The 17,354-nt window shown below is 37.3% G+C and overlaps 1 protein-coding gene across 1 annotated transcript in view; it reads left to right on the forward strand.

The window, feature by feature from the left end:
* Window positions 1-17,354, forward strand: part of RYR2 (ryanodine receptor 2) — a 537,004-nt gene that overhangs the window by 451,513 nt on the left and 68,137 nt on the right. Inside the window, exons 83-85 of the mRNA XM_088842508.1 lie at window positions 6,672-6,752; window positions 7,967-8,055; window positions 9,387-9,515. Of these exons, the coding sequence (XP_088698634.1) occupies window positions 6,672-6,752; window positions 7,967-8,055; window positions 9,387-9,515 (299 nt within the window). The remainder of the gene's footprint in view (window positions 1-6,671; window positions 6,753-7,966; window positions 8,056-9,386; window positions 9,516-17,354) is intronic.

The raw sequence follows: 17,354 nt of genomic DNA on the forward strand, positions 1-17,354 counted from the left end.
AGTCTTTGGGGGACTTATTTTGTGTCTAGCACATTGGCTTAGGTTAGAATTATTGGCCCCCTAATGTCTCCCTTCAAAGGCACCCATCTATTGCCAATTTTTGAATCCACTGTTAAAGTTTTAATACCACTTTTAAGCTTTTTATGATTACACATGATATTCCCCATCTGGATTGAGATACCATTAGGAAATATATGCTCCTTTAAGGTTTGTATACAGCTGTCCCTCGATATCCATGAGGGATTGGTTCCAGGACCCTCTTCCTGTCCACAGATGCTCAAGTCCCTTGTATAAAATGGCATAGCATGGTCATACCCCTGTATCCACAAATACACAAGGACAGCTGTATAAGGCTATTGGACTAATTGTTGGTATTCCTTTTTCTATACTGTCATTGTCATGTAAGTTTGCCATGTATCCTTATCCCACCCTATTAAATTTTCCTCGTTTCTACTGGGTTTGCCAAAAGTCCTACCTGGTTTTTTCCATAACATCTTATAGAAAAACCTGAAGGAACTTTTTGGCCCACTCAATACAAAAGTCTTGACTTTCCCCTTGTTAAAAAAAAAAAAAATCTTCAGATGTGTTTAGATTTTGTGATGTGCTCAGTGTTGTCCACTCTGTATATTTTTTAGTCCTGTGTGTTTTATTTCCCTATATGAAATGAAGTTCAAAACCAAAAACTTCTATGAATTTTTGAAATTTCATTCCATCCTTGGATTTTTTATTTGTTTCTCCTCAGTACCATTTATCCTCATTACAAATTCATGATGAGCTTGAAAGTGCAATTTTTCTTCTTTCAAACATCTTCTTGGAATATCGTCAAAGATACTGCATTATATTTTTAATCATTTTGCAGGGATCCTTGACTTCATAAACAAGTTAAAATTTGGAAGCTGATCTGATTCCTCAGAAATTGTTTGATTTTCTAAAATGTTATATAAAACATTAATACAAGTTAAGCTTCTTCCATTTCCACCTGTATTTGGTAATGTGTTGCAGTGAGGTTCTTGCTAATATATTTATAGTGACCTCATGAAGTTTATGTGAAGTTGAGTGAAAAGGTTTCCTTTTAATTAATTAATCAAAAGGATAATTGTAGCAGTCTTTGAATATTGACAACCCTAATTTTTTTTTAGTGTTTTTAGTACTTAATTATTTATTGGCTATCTTCCACCCCAGATTGTCCCAAGGGTACTTTCCCACATGGAATCCAGTAGATCCTGGTATCCATTTGGATCCTAACTATATTACTGTGCCATTCCTGTGTAAATATTCTCTTCAAGGAAAGTCTATGGTTCATGGCACTAAATAGATTTTTTTAAACATCCTTGCACAGTTTTTAAACTTTGAAGCACTCATTTAAATTTGAGTAGCTATTATGTGCTAGACACTGTCCTAGACATTGGATTTATATAGGAAATCCAGAGTATTCTGTAGAGAGACTTGCAAATAAGCAACTTCAGAGCAATGCCCTCTGTGTAAAATAAAACTGAGCTGATACTTAGCTGCCAGGGCTGGGGGAAGTATATCATCATAGATGGAACACACAGCCTGAAGTAGAAGTTTATCTGGTAGATAAGGAAGGCAAAGAAAAGCATTCCAGTGAAGGAAGGCAAAGAAAAGCATTCCAGTGAAAGAGATCCCCGTATGCCAAGTTTAAGGTACAAAACACATGGGAGAACAGTAACTAACCTGGTGTGATTGAAAAGAAGTGAACCCACTAGAGGATGGAAAGGTAGTTTGTGGGAGACCCTATAGGACCTTCTTTACCCTGACAGGGAACTTGTGCTTTCTTTCTGAGACCTTGGAGAGCCATTATATAAGTAACACTTCTGTGATATTATGTTTTGTGTGTTGATTCTCTTGGAATCTAAATTCCCACATTCACTCTTCAAAATGCTTCCAGGAGAATCTGCTAACATTAAAATTCACAGGTTTCTCATTCTCAGTAGTGTTAGCATACCAAATAGGCTATATATATATAAGTTAAAAAAAAAAAAAAAGGAAAAAAATGAAGAGAGAAGGCTACAAGAAAAACAATCTGAAATCATGTTTGAAAGCAAAAGAATTTTTTCTCCATTGCTAGCCTTTAATTCTATTATCCATATTATCTAATTTATTTCATACTGTGGTCATTTTTATTATCTAGGAATGCATTTTATACATGGTATTAGGTTGTTACCTTAGCTTAAATATATGCATTTAATAAAATTATGACTGATTTATTATATTCACAACCCACTGGAATTCCGTATTTTAGAAATCTAGGACTTTTAAAATTACCTCATGCCATTAAAACTTCACATTGATTCCTATTGTTTCTGCATATTTCAAAGCAGTTGTCCTTGTTTGAACCAATATGATTCTCTCAGCAGCCCTATGAATTATGGAAGTCAGGAGATTGCTAAGTCCCATATCAAAATGATTAAAAAAGAGTCAGAAAGGTGAATTGATTTTTCCAAAGCACCATGTTTAAAATATGGTTTTCCCCAGGTTCTAAAATTGAAAACAAGTTCAGTTCAGTTCAGTTCAGTTCAGTTGCTCAGTCGTGTCAGACTCTCCGCGACCCCATGAATCACAGCACACCAGGCCTCCCTGTCCATCACCAACTACCGGAGTTCACTCAAACTCATGTCTACAGAGTCGGTGATGCCATCCAGCCATCTCATTCTCGGTCGTCCCCTTCTCCTCCTGCCCCCAACCCTTCCCAGCATCAGAGTCTTTTCCAGTGAGTCAACTCGTCGCATGAGGTGGCCAAATTATTGCAGGAAAACAAGTTAAGGGTCCACAATTTAAGATAAACAATAAGCAAAATGATTTAGTCAAAGATTGATTACTGATGTGAACTTTATGAAGTGGAGGAACTATGGCACCCTGCATTTAGAGAGACCATACAGTATAGAAATTACCTGTTTGTTGCCTGACTGTGACCTTCTTGAGGTTAGTAATTGTGTCCATTAGTCTTTTTTATCCCCAGCATCTCACAAAGTGCCTAGCACATAGGGGACACATAATGAGTGTTTATTGAAGTTTACTGAATTCAAGTCCTTTACCAGTTAATAGTTCTACGACAGTAGTCAAGTTACTTAATTTCTCAGTTGTTTCCCAAACCACAAAATGGTATCATGTCACCTCACTTTAGGATTATTGAAAACATGAAATGATGAGATAATATGTCTAGCACAATGCCTAGCACACTGTAGTCACTAACTAAATGCTAGCTGTAAATCCATTTTCAGGTTTTTCATTCTTGGGGAATTCCCTGGTGACCCAGTAGTTAGGACTCTGTGCTCCCACTACAGGGAGCAGGAGTTTGATCCCTGGTCGGGGAATTAAGATTCCCCAAAGCCACAAAACATGGCCAAATGAATAAATAATAAATTTTTTATTCTTTGTTAGATGAGTTGTAATATTATTTAAGCAGCCATATTTAGGTCATCTAAGCAGTGATACTAAAACTACATACATGGAATTAAATACCTAACTTTTCACTATTTAAAAGTATTTTTTGCCTTTATCCTTCAGTTTTTCCATATATGAAGTAAATATATAAGTTCTCTAAAGATCTGTGATCAGAATTATTTCCTCCATGGCGATGGGGGCTCTTGAGATCCACTTAACAGTAGATTTTAGGGAATTGTTTAATGCAACCAGTCTCATGCTTCATACTACTCACTTTTATCTCCACATTATTAGAGATATTGACATAGCAAGACCCTACCACACTGGAGATCTTAGTCTTCTGGAGTCTATTGATGCTTATGCAGTTGTTTATATATTTAGTAGTCTTTTTATTTATTTCACTAATTTTAGTAACAACTATTGATAATTATTAACAATTAAAACTTTTCTGGAGATAGGTCTGCAAATTTTGAGCTATATCTATGGACAGTCTAAGTAAAAACAACTTTGTTTTATTTGAACTTAAGCAAAACTTTTTATTAATTAGATAAACCATTTGGGAATAGAAAAGCCTTTTAAAGTATTTTAATTTTATTAAATCTCTAAAAGAGGAATTACTTTTTATTGGTAGCTTGAATAAATAAGGTCTACCTAATATTATTTCCAGGTGAAAATTTATATTTTTTATAATATTTGGTCCATTAAAATTAAGGCAACTTTTTGAAAATATAAACACACTTAACACCTAAGTTCACGTAACTGTATTTATCACGTAGGCATGTTGTTCCCATCTTTATTTAGTGTCATTGCCACTGCTCCTGATAATACTAAACTTTCCACAACTGATGAAAAAGGGTCAGATAGATTATGTAGAGCCAGTGAGGGTTACAGTATACATTTTCCATTCATTTTATAGATGAGAAATCTAAAGCACAAGGAACAAATTCATCATTACAACAGTATTGAAATAAGTTTCCCCTTTATTACAGTGTTAGAAATGATAAGCCCTTTATAATCGAAAACAAAACCAAAGGAATGCCCTTCTACAATAGCTACATTTGGCCATTGTGCAGCTATTGCAAATAAGATATTTAAAATGTAAGAGCACTTTCAACTACATTTTACTCCATTTCGTTATTTCTTATTAACCTTAGTTTCCATCTTACAGTGGAATTTCTTTTGCGCACATCCCAAAATAGACTGGTGCTCATGTACCTTCTGCAGACATAAAGCCATCCTCCATCTTTGTTCCTGCACAACCTACAGGCAGCATGGGCAATGGCAGCATTTTAATCAGGAATGTATTCATTAAGCAGTAGCACCCTAGTCAATAACCTGGTACTGCCTGACAGTAAATGAAGGCTTGACCTGCCCCCTTTCCCCTCCCTTCTCTCTCTTGTTCTGCTGTGTGAAGCGTGTCCAGTGTAAGTGAAGTCACTTGTGTGTGTTTTGGTGTACAGTCTAAAAGATACTGTGCATGCCAACAAAAAATAAAATGTTATGTTATCAATTAATGTGCATTGTACAGGGCATTTCTAGGTACACCGGTAGACAACATGTTAATTTATTTCAGTGTTAACTTTTCTGAATACTTTCTACCAGAGGTTACTTATTCCACATTGAAGTTATGAAGATTGATAGTATGTCCTTGGTTTTATTGATTCAGTTTTCTGAAAATTGAAAAAACACAACATTTTAGATGGGTTCAACAAGGAAAAAGTCAATAAGTCTATGTAACTAATATTATTTTGGTTTAAATATCATTTTCAAATATCTTCATGAAATGATACAAAGTGTCATCAGTGAAGAGTTTAGTTTATTAGTCTAAACTGTTCCTTTTTTCCTATCCTGTCATGAATGTAAACACTGAGAAATGGGCTTATCAGCCATGTATTGAGATTCAAAACAACGCACATTTAAACATTTAGATTTGCCATGTCACTTTTATAGACATGATGATCTTAGTTTGGTCACCAAATATCATATCTTGCAGGCTCATAGGGAAACAAGTACAGTGATTTTATGTACTTTTTTTAATGTTTATATTAGTTTTCAAAATGGTTTTGCTTCCTAACCCTCCCATTATATGAAGCCTCTCACTTTGAAAGTCACAGACTGCAGACTGGTAAGTCCATCACCTCTCTGTCATGATCATTCATAATTTCAGTTCCAGTAAACACATGATCATTGCATAGTTTTTTTTCCTAGCCCAAATTATTTCCAGTCTGAAAAGTTATTATTATTTTTTTAAATACATGAGTATATTCATTCACTTGCCAAACAACATTTTTATGTTTTTTGTCATTTTGCTTTCTAAACAAATTGAGATTACAGAGCATACACTCATAATGTTGACAGTGTTTTTCTCACAAACACTCTATGCTTTTAAACTCAACTTTCATTTGTGTGGTGCTGGTTTTTTGTTTGTTTCCTTCTTTGTGTTTTTGCTTTCAAAGTACATTTATATAGAAATAGAAGTGAAATATCTGAACCCTTTCCTGAGGCTTCCTCCTGGCCCCCCACACGTATAGTTAGTGTTGAGTGATGCGGAACACCTCCAGTGGCACTGAGATGTCCTCCTTTGCACATTGCTTTGTTAGGTTTAGCTCTCTTAGCAGGAGTCAGCAAAGTATTTCTTTTGGTTTGATATTTGGAGTTAGGTCTGCTTGCCAGTTCTTCCTTCTCTGGAAGGAATGCTACAACCAATGAGTGCTCTATTTGGACAAGCTCATGAGAGAATTCATTTAAATGAGTTAAGAAACATTTTCTAGTCATTTAGAATTTTCACAGAAATCCTTTAATTAATATGTGAATACAAGAAACTCTTAGCCCAGTTTTATATATATACCGAACACCTTTGTATTGAAACATTTGGTCAGACTCTAGGAACAAAGCAGATTTAACTTCCATATTTGTAAGAGATGCAGAGATCCTACACAAAAAGAAAGATAGAAAGGGGGGAAAAGTTCAAATCTCTAAACCTCTTCAGGTTGTTTCTAAAATGTTGCCAAACCCATGCTGCTACTTTTAACAGAGAGAAATCTGAGTTTTTAAGAGTCAAATGTTCTTTTCTTACTAAGAAAAAGTGCATCTATCTGTCAAGCGCATGATCTTAAGAGCTTCAGATAGAAAAGTGGCTATGATTTGTGACTGTTTTTGGTTCAGATGATGCTAGATGAACATGCAAGTTTGATGGAGGTGGGGATACAAAGGGAGGTTCAGGCTAAAGTGGTTGATAACATTGAGTCCCTCCGGACTTCCTGCAGGAGAAAAGGTTCTGCAAGATGACGAATTCACCTGTGACCTCTTCCGCTTCTTGCAACTGCTTTGTGAGGGACACAACTCAGGTTTGTGAGACCCCAGACTGTTGATGGTTCCCTGCAATAAGCGTTTTGAAGCCAATAATAACAGGAGCCTCTTAGATCTAATTATTCTGCTTCTCCTAGGTCAAGAAACAGTTCTTGAACCTTGAGCGTTGGCCCTGGGGTATTTTCTGTGTCACTTTGAGTTTTTCAATGTCCTTTGCTAGCGATTTTGCTTAATTCTTTTTTTTCCCCTCTACATAAATCCTTTTAAGGTATTGATATTCTAAAGAGATTTTTTAATTAAAGTAATGCTGAATTTTTTAAAGGAATAATTAATACACTATTGCTTGAATAGTATTGCAGGCAGATTCTTTACCATCTGAGTCACCAGGAAAGCCCATTTGAATGGCATATGGGTACAATCAATAATTTGAAAAGCACAGCTCTAGAATAGCATTGGTTTGTACATTTTACACATACATGCTATTTTTAAATTAAAATTGACTTGCTTGAAGACAATTTTTAGGTTTTAAAAATGTAGTGTGCGTATTTGATATAAAGAAAATCTCAAGAAATTTTGTTCACAATATAGACTTTCAAAACATGAATTTCATAATTCTTATTAGTTCTCATGCTGGAGAAGACAGCTGATAGAAAGATTCAGATTGTGAAGAAAGATGTAGATTAAATACCATAAATAGCTATGGAGACATATGTAGGTTTATTTCCTTTTTACCTCTTCTCTTTAACTGGGGGATCTCCTTCACTATATAACTTGCCGTGATGTATTTCCATTCGTCATTTATGTATTGTATGTACCGAGCTCTCCATCAGGCTTGTGCATCTGTGAAGGCAGGAGCTTTATCTTGATTTTTCTTTCTTTCCGCAACACTTAACACAGTACTGAAGAACAAGAGATTATGGAATAAATCATTTAATTACTCCATCCTACAGGATGGAAGTCCTTTTCAGTCATTCACATGCCCAGAGCTCTAGAACAAGTTCTGGAGGAAACAGGTGTTAACAAACCTCTTAGGCAAAATTTAAATATTGATATTCTGTGAAGCACCTAGGTTTGTTTTTGAGGTGCTGACTTTTTATGAAAAATATAAATTATTCAGTGTTCAAACTATCAGAGATAACACTACAGAAGCTGCAGTGATTTTGGTGTAGACATCATTTGCTCTTAGAATTATTCAAAGAATTCATTTTAAATTTTTGAATGCACTTTAATAGCATCTTTTGATCTTATGTAGATTTTCAAAATTATCTGAGAACTCAGACTGGCAATAATACAACTGTCAACATAATCATCTCTACTGTAGACTACCTTCTGAGAGTTCAGGTATGTTGCTTTATATTAGTAGCAAATTAAAACGTTGGCTAGTTGGCATGATACGGCAGTTGTGAAACTGACATGGTATAATGTGTTTTGACTTATGAGGTCAAAAGATATTTTATCTTTGATCACAGTCTTTCCCCAAATATTAGACTGAAAATGCCAATATTGTCTTTGCCTCTGATTCTGGCTCTTCCTTTCTTTTCTTTCTATAAGTGGGAATATTTATTTTCCTGCAGTTTTTAGCTTGATGGCATTTTAAATTCCTTCTCAATTTGTAAAGCATGAATGTGCTCTTTTCCTTCCTCTGTGGTTGATCAATAAATGGGAGAAGAATATTTGAACCATTACTAAAAATGGGAAAGAAAGGCTTTCAAACTATCTAACATACACTTAAATATAAGAGCCTAAGATCAATTCTTTTTTGGCTCTCCAAATGTCTGATGAAAAAATTCAGCCTAACACTCCATCACTTAAAAGTATCTTCGATACTGTGGTAATGTTCTCCATGTTACTAGAACTGAATCTGAAGGTGTAGGTCTCTTATTGAAATTTTATACTTTTATTTCTCATTTTATTTAGAAGGAAATCAGGTGTAGTACTTTTAACATCACAGACTCTCTGTTTCTTGCTTATTCTTTGAATATGTAAAAGCACAACACTCGGAGAAAAAGGCTAGTTCTGAAGCAAATATATCAAGAAGCTTTGCTGAAAATATATCTGTAACTTTCAAAATCATATCTCAAAACCTGAATGTAGTTTACATTCAGGTAGCCCAAATTATATTGTTCATTTAGGCAGCTAAAATTCTTTGGACAGATGGATCATATTTAGATGTTTACTTACATTTGTTGTCAGTATTTATAAGGAGTCCAACCGGTTTCTTCCAGGGCCTTTACACAAGTCAGGAACATTCTGAAATTCTCATTAAAGAAATGTTACTGGCTTTACTGGAGAAAAAGTAGACTGGATGTTTATATTATATAATTTGTCTAATTTCTGTGTTACATACACATAGTAATATTTAACTGCTTTATGGATAAATGTGCATTAGTGTTATGAATCCTTATGTTTGTGAATTTAAAGGTCATCAGAGACAAACAGTCATTTTTAAAGCTAAGTTTTCTGCTTATCTTCTCTCCAGATATTATTTATATCTAGGGAGAATTTGCCATGTTTTATGTTTAGGAAAATCATTGAGAATAGCATTTATTTCACAGATATTTTTGTCTGCTTCCAATCTGTTATTTAAAATGATTTCCTTTAAAAGGTCCAAAACTGGACAGATCTTTGATAACTTCAGAATGTGCCTTAATCCTATCATCTCTTTTTTTCAGGAATCAATTAGTGATTTCTATTGGTATTATTCTGGGAAAGATGTCATTGATGAACAAGGACAAAGGAATTTCTCCAAAGCTATTCAAGTGGCAAAACAAGTCTTTAACACTCTTACAGAGTATATTCAGGTAAACTTTTAAACATTTCTGTTATTTGAAAAAGAACGAGAAAAAAAGAGTCAACTGGTTAGCATTAAATTCCTTCGAAAAAATGCAGCATGCCTAAAGTATTTTCCTGATCTCATCCACATTTCCTAATGACCCCTTCTGTAGAATCTTAGTCAATGGGTCATTTAAAATGAGATGTGAAGTTGTATGGAATGAACTTGCTTTACCACTTGGTGGATTGAGATATCGTGAGATACCAAGGCATGAACCATGAGGTTGAATGTGTCGTATCTTCAACACCTAGTATATATATTAAACACTCAACAAATATTAACGAAGAAGGAAAGAGAAGAAGTGAAGGAGAAAGGGCAGAACTTTAAACCACTTTATAGTATTCTTGTGAAAATGAGGAGGGAGTTTTATAGAAACTTTATAAAAAGGAAAAAAGCATTTAAAAACTTCACTTTAATGTGTGTGTGTGTTGTCAACGTGAAAAAGAAAATTACTGCACAACCTAAAAGTTGGAAATTGTGTTTTATTTGGAGAACTTGCTTAGGACTTAAACCCAGGAGCAGCCTCTCAGCTCTGGGAGACTGTTCTAAAACGTAAGGGAGGAGCCAGGATATGTACTTTTTTGCAATAAATAAATAAAGTAGTCAGAACATCAAAAAATTACAATTAAAGAAAACCAGACATCTGAAGTTAGTGAATTTTGTGCTTTTCTATGTATGGGAAGATACAAGAGCCTGGGCTCCCTGAAGTCATTCCTTTGATATGCACCTTAACTCTCAGGGCCTGGATCCTGCTTCTCTCTGTACTGATTGCCCTCAGGCACACCATTTGGGATGGCTGCAGTGGCCGCTGGTTTGGTGGCAGCAGCATCCTTTGTTTACTTAAATGGCAGGCAGCATTCTTGGTCCATGCAGTATGTGTGTGTGTATACATATATGTGTGTATATATAAATATATTGTGTAGCAATACAACCTGATAATTATAATATAGGTAAAATTTTCAAGTCCCATGAATAATATACATTTTTTACATTGATTTGCTTTATATTATTCTTGGGGTATAGACTTCTAGTTTTGACCTGAAGATTCTTAAAAGAGTTTTTAATATTCTTCTTTCTTCAGCAAGCAAAACTTTGCCATTTTCTAGAAGACTTGTGTCCATGGCTAATATTACTCTGACTCCATCACTGTGATTGAAGTGTCAAGTACAAAAATAAAATAGGAGTAAGAAACTTACAGTTTGTTTTGTTAGACAAAACATAGTCTTAAGGGGGAAAGGGTTAAGTAAAAATAACAGATTGTGTCTCCAAATCCTGGCATACTTGCAGGTATCTGTAGAATAACTGAATGAGAGAACTCTTCATGGCCAAGTGAAGCCACCAGGGCTGAGTGGTGCAGAGGAAAGATGGAAGCATGGCTACTCCTTACCCCACCTAGGTTCACTATCTCCTCTGTATTCATACCTTGGAAGGATCTCACTTTTTCTCTTTTCTCCTTGGGTAGGGAAGAGGATTCTTATTTTAGCATTTCAAAATGGAAAAGCCACACTTGATAATTCTTATAACTTTTCTTTATTCAAACCCAAGTGAAGTTTTAAATACAGTCCAGACCACTCATGTTCCTATTTCCTTATCTTCCTTGGCTTTCATTATTACATTAATGTTCTAATCACTGTCTGGAAAGAAAGCAATACCACGTTTGGTGTGAACTGTCCTGATTAAATAATAAGATTGATTGATCTTATTGATTGACATTCACAAGCAAGTGAATTTTATAGAAACAGCAAATGGCTTCTTAAAACAACTAAAACACAAATGCCTTTTGAACCAAGATTAGGCATTTCTTGGTTCCAAAAGTAAGTGAGAGTCCTAAATTTATATAAAATTAGAAGTATTCTTTGACCTCTCAATATGCAAAATTATCTATTCTAACTTATTTATGTAAGATGAAAAGATGTATTCATCAAGGAGACATAAGAAAGCCTTCCTAAGTGATCAATTCAAAAAGCTAAGGAAAACAATAGAATGGGAAAGACTAGAGATCTCTTCAAGAAAATTAGAGATACCAAGGGAACATTTCATCCAAAGATGGACACAGTAAAGGACAGAAATGGTACGGACCTAACAGAAGCAGAAGGTATTAAGAAGAGGTGGCAAGAATACACAGAAGAACTGTACAAAAAAGATCTTAATGACCCTGATGACCACAGCGGTGTGATCCCTCACCTAGAGGCAGACATCCTGGAATGTGAAGTCAAGTGGGCCTTAGGAAGCATCAATACAAACAAAGCTAATGGAGGTGATGGAATTCCAGCTGAGGTAAATCCTAAAAAATGAAGGTGTGAAAGTGCTGCACTCAATATGCCAGCAAATTCAGAAAGCTCAGCAGTGGCCACAGGACTGGAAAAGGTCCATTTTCATTCCAGTCCCAAAGAAAGGCAATGCCAAAGAATGCTCAAATTGCCGCGCAAGTGTACTCATCGCATGCACTAGCAAGGTAATGCTCAAAATTCTCCCAATCAGGCATCAACAGTACATGAACCATGAACTTCCAGATGTTCAAGCTGGGTTTAGAAAAGGCAGAGGAACCAGGACCAGGACAGTACTAACTAATCACTGTTCACTGCCAACCAGCAGAAATAAGTTCTGTGAAAAGTACGTGAACTGACAACTTCTAGTTGTTCAAGCTGGATTTCAAATGGCAGAGAACCAGAGATCAAATTTCCAACATCCATTGGATCATTGAAAAAGCAAGAGAGTTTCAGAAAAACATTTATTTCTGCTTTATTGATTACAGCAAAGCCTTTGCTTGTGTAGATCACAACAAACTGTGGGGCATTCTTCAAGAGATGGGAATACCAAACCACCTTACCTGCCTCTGATAAACCTGTATGCAGGTCAAGAAGCAACAGTTAGAACCAGACATGGAATAATGGATGGTTCCAAACTGGGAAAGAAGCATGTCAAGGCTGTATATTGTCACCCTGCTTATTTAGCTTGTATACAGAGTGCATCATGCGAAATGCTGGGATGGATGAAGAACAAACTGAAATATGGATTGCTGGGAGAAATATCAATAACCTCAGATATGCAGGTGACACCACCCTAATGGCAGAAAGTGAAGAGGAACTAAAAAGCCTCTTGATGAAAGGGAAAGAGGAGAGTGAAAAGCTGGCTTGAACTCAGCATTCAAAAAATGAATGTCATGGCATCCAGTCCCACCACTTCATGGCAAATAGATGGGGAAACAATGGAAACAGTGACAGGCTTTTTTTGGAGGGGCTCCAAAATCACTGCAGATGGTGACTGTAGCCCCTAAATTAAAAACCCTTTCTTCTTGGAAGAAAAGCAATGACAAACCCAGACAACATATTATCAAGCAGAGATATTACTTTGCCAACACTGGATGGCATCACCGACTCGATGGACTTGAGTCTGAGTGAACTCTGGGAGTTGGTGATGGACAGGGAGGCCTGGCATGCCGTGATTCATGGGGTCGCAAAGAGTTGGACACGACTGAGTGACTGAACTGAACTGAACAAAGGTCAATCTAGTAAAAGCTATGGTTTTTCCAGTAGTCACATGTGGATGTGAAAGTTTGACCATAAAAAAGGCTGAGCGCTGAAGAATTGATGCTTTTGAACTGTGGTGTTGGAGAAGACTCTTGAGAGTCCCTTAGACTGCAAGGAGATCCAACCAGTCCATCCTAAAGGAAATCAGTCCTGAATATTCATTGGAAGGACTGATGCTAAAGGTGAAAACTCCAATACTTTGGCCACCTGATGCAAAGATCTGACTCTTTAGAAAGGACCCTGATGCTGGGAAAGATTGAAGGTGAGAGGAGAAGGGGCTGACAGAGGATGAAATGTTTGAATGGCATCATCGACTCAGTGGACATGAGTTTGAGCAAGCTCCAGGAATTGCTGATGGACAGGGAAGCCCGGTGTGCTGCAGTTCATGGGGTCGCAAAGAGTTGGACAAGACTGAGCAGCTGAACTGATTTATATAACAGAGAACATTCTAAATGAACATTCATGGGTTAGCAGGTAAAAGAGCAAGGTTTATTACGGCCAGTTCATTTTTTAACTTCTCTCTCTTGGTATGTATGTATGTATACACATACACACATATCAGTGAAGAAATTTTGATTATAGTTTTGCCTTATCATCATATTTATTGATTTTTGATGATACTATGAATAAAACCAGGCTTCCCTGGTGGCTCAGAGGTTAAAGTGTCTGCCTCCAATGCGGGAGACCCAGGTTCGATTCCTGGGTTGGGAAGATCCCCTGGAGAAGGAAATGGTAACCAACTCCAGTATTCTTGCCTAGAGAATCCCATGGACGGAGAAGCCTGGTAGGCTACAGTCCACGGGGTCGCAAAGAGTCGGACGAGACTGAGCAACGGAATGGAACGGAACGGATGAATAAAACCTCACAATTTCCTTCATGCTTATTTTGATCTGGCTTTCAGTTGACAGCTTTGCATATTGGTTTTTAACTTCAATTTTAACTAACTAGAAAATTATATAAGACGGGAAATCCAAAATCATCAAAATAAAAGTAATCTTCTCTAAGATTTCACTTCCAGTTAAACAAAGGAAAAAAAAGAACTTGAGTACGAGGACATTTTATTGTCAAAATTCCTAGAGTAAGACAACAGGATGACTGGTGAGAAAAGAGATAGTTGTATTTGTTGTTCCACATGATGGTCAGCTTGAAAGTAACTGCAGTCTGACAATCATCCAGGTGTTTTTGTTGGTTTTTGATTTCATTTATTCATTGTATACATACATACATACATATTTATTAGCTCAGTTCAGTTCAGTCACTCAGTCATGCTGTACTCTTGGCAACCCCATGGACTGCAGCACGTCAGGTCTCCCTGTGCGTCACCAACTCCTGGAGCTCACTCAAACTCATGTCCATTGTGTTGGTGATGCCATCCAACCATCTCATCCTCTGTTGTCCCCTTCTCTTCCGACTGCCAATCTTTCCCAGCATCAGGGTCTTTTCAAATGAGTCGGTTCTTCGCATCAGGTGGCCAAAGTATTGGAGTTTCAGCTTTTGCATCAGTCCTTCCAATGAACACCCAGGACTAATATCCTTTAGGATGGACTGGTTGTATCTCCTTGCAGTCCAAGGGACTCTCCAGAGTCTTCTCCAGCACCACAGTTCAAAAGCATCAATTCTTCGGTGCTCAGCTTTCTTTATAGTCCAACTCTCACATCCGTGCATGACTACTGGAAAAACCATAGCCTTGACTAGATGGACCTTTGTTGGCAAAGTAATATTTCTGCTTTTTAATATGGTGTCTCAGTTCAGTTCAGTTCAGTCGCTCAGTCGTGTCTGACTCTTCGCGACCCCATGAATCACAGCACGCCAGGCCTCCCTGTCCATCACCAACTCCCAGAGTTCACTCAAACTCATGTCCATCGAGTTGGTGATGCCATCCATCCATCTCATTCTCTGTCATCCCCGTCTCCTCCCGCCCCCAATCCTTCCCAGCATCAGAGTCTTTTCCAGTGAGTCAACCCCTTCGCATGAGGTGGCCAAAGTATTGCAGTTTCAGCTTTAGCATCAGTCCTTCCAATGAACACCCAGGATTGATCTCCTTTAGAATGGACTGGTTGGATCTCCTTGCAGTACAAGGGACTCTCAAGAGTCTTCTCCAACACCACAGTTCAAAAGCATCAATTCTTCAGCGATCAGCTTTCTTCACAGTCCAACTCTCACATCCATATATGACCACTGGAAAAACCATAGCCTTTAGACGGACCTTAGTTGGCAAAGTAATGTCTCTGCTTTTTAATATGCTATCTAGGTTGGTCATAACTTTCCTTCCAAGGAGCAAGCGTCTTTTAATTTCATGGCTGCAATCAGCATCCGCAGTGATTTTGGAGCCCAAAAAAATAAAGTCAGCCACTGTTTCCACTGTTTCTCTGTCTATTTCCCATGAAGTGATGGGACCAGATGCCATGATCTTTGTTTTCTGAATGTTGAGCTCAAGCCAACCTTTTCACTCTCCTCTTTCACTTTTATCAAGAGGCTCTTTAGTTCTTTGCTTTCTGCCATAAGGGTGGTGTCATCTGCATATCTGAGGTTATTTATATTTCTCCCGGCAATCTTGATTCCAGCTTGTGCTTCTCCCAGCCCCGCATTTCTTATGATGTCTCTGCATATAAGTTAAATAAGCAGGGTGACAATATACAGCCTTGATGTACTCCTTTTCCTATTTGGAACCCGTTTGTTGTTCTGTGTCCAGTTCTAACTGTTGCTTCCTGACCTGCATACAGGTTTCTCAAGAGTCAGGTCAGGTGGTCTGGTATTCCCATCTCTTTCAGAATTTTCCATAGTTTATTGTGATCCACACAGTCAAAGGCTTTGTCATAGTCAATAAAGCAGAAATAGATGTTTTTCTGGAACTCTCTTGCTTTTTCGATGATCCAGCGGATATTGGGAATTTGATCTCTGGTTCCTCTGCCTTTTCTATAACCAGCTTGAACATCTGGAAGTTCAAGTCAGTAAAGCAGAAGTAGGTATTTTTTTCTGGAACTCTCTCTTTTTCAGTAATCCAACAGATGTTGGCAATTTGATCTCTGGTTCCTTTGCCTTTTCTGAATCCAGCATGAGCATCTGGAAATTCACAGTTCATGTACTGTTGAAGCCTGGCTGCTTTGCTAGCATGTGAAATGAGTGCAATTGAGCATTCTTTAACATTTCCTTTCTTTGGGATTCTAATGCAAACTGGCCTTTTCCAGTCCTGCGGTCACTGCTGAATTTTCCAAATTTGCTGGCATATTGAGTGCAGCACTTTCACAGCATCATTTTTCAGGATTTAGCTCAGCTGGAATTCCATCACCTCCACTATCTTTGTTCGAAGTGATACTTCCTAAGGCCCACTTGACTTCACATTCCAGGGTGTCTGGCTTTAGGTGAGGGATCACACCACTGTGGTCATCAGGGTCATTAAGATCTTTTTTGTACAGTTCTTCTGTGTATTCTTGCCACGTGTCTTAATACCTTCTGCTTCTGTTATGTCCATACCATTTCTGTCCTTTATTGTGTCCATCTTTGCATGAAATGTTCCCCTGGTATCTCTAATTTTCTTGAAGAGATCTCTAGTCTTCCCATTCTGTTGTTTTCCTCTATTTCTTTGCACTGGTCACTGAGGAAGTCTTTCTTATCTCTCCTTACTGTTCTTTGGAACTCTGAATTCAAATGGGTATGTCTTTCTTTTTTTCCTTTGCCTTTAGCTTCTCTTCTTTTCTCAGCTATTTTTAAGGCCTTGTCAGACAACCATTTTGCCTTTTTGCATATCTTTTTCTTGGGTATGGTTTTGATCACTGCCTCCTGGTACAATGTTATGAATCTCCATCCATAATTTTTCAGGCACTCTATCAGGTCTAATCCCTTGAATCTATTTGTCACGTCCAATGTATAGTCCTAAGGGATTTGATTTAGGTCATACCTGAATAGTCTAGTGATTTTCCATACTTTCTTCAATTTAAGTCTGAATTCGGCAATAATGAGTTCATGATCTGAGCCACAGTCAGCTCCCGGTCTGGTTTTTGCTGACTATGTAGAGCTTCTCCATCTTTGGCTGCAAAGAATAAGATAAGTCTGACTTTGGTATTGACCATCTGGTGATGTCCACGTGTAGAGTCTTCTCTTGTGTTGTTAGAAGAGTGTGTTTGCTATGACCAGTGCGTTCTTTTGGCAAAACTCTGTTATGTTTTGCCATACTTCATTCTGTACTCCAAGGCCAAATTTGCCTGTTGCTGCTGCTGCTGCTAAGTCGCTTCAGTCGTGTCCGACTCTGTGCGACCCCAAAGACGGCAGCCCACCAG

Source organism: Moschus berezovskii, chromosome 12, assembly GCF_049115385.1.
Source record: "Moschus berezovskii isolate FMDL1 chromosome 12, NW_MosBer_1.0, whole genome shotgun sequence".
Lineage (NCBI taxonomy): Eukaryota > Metazoa > Chordata > Mammalia > Artiodactyla > Moschidae > Moschus > Moschus berezovskii.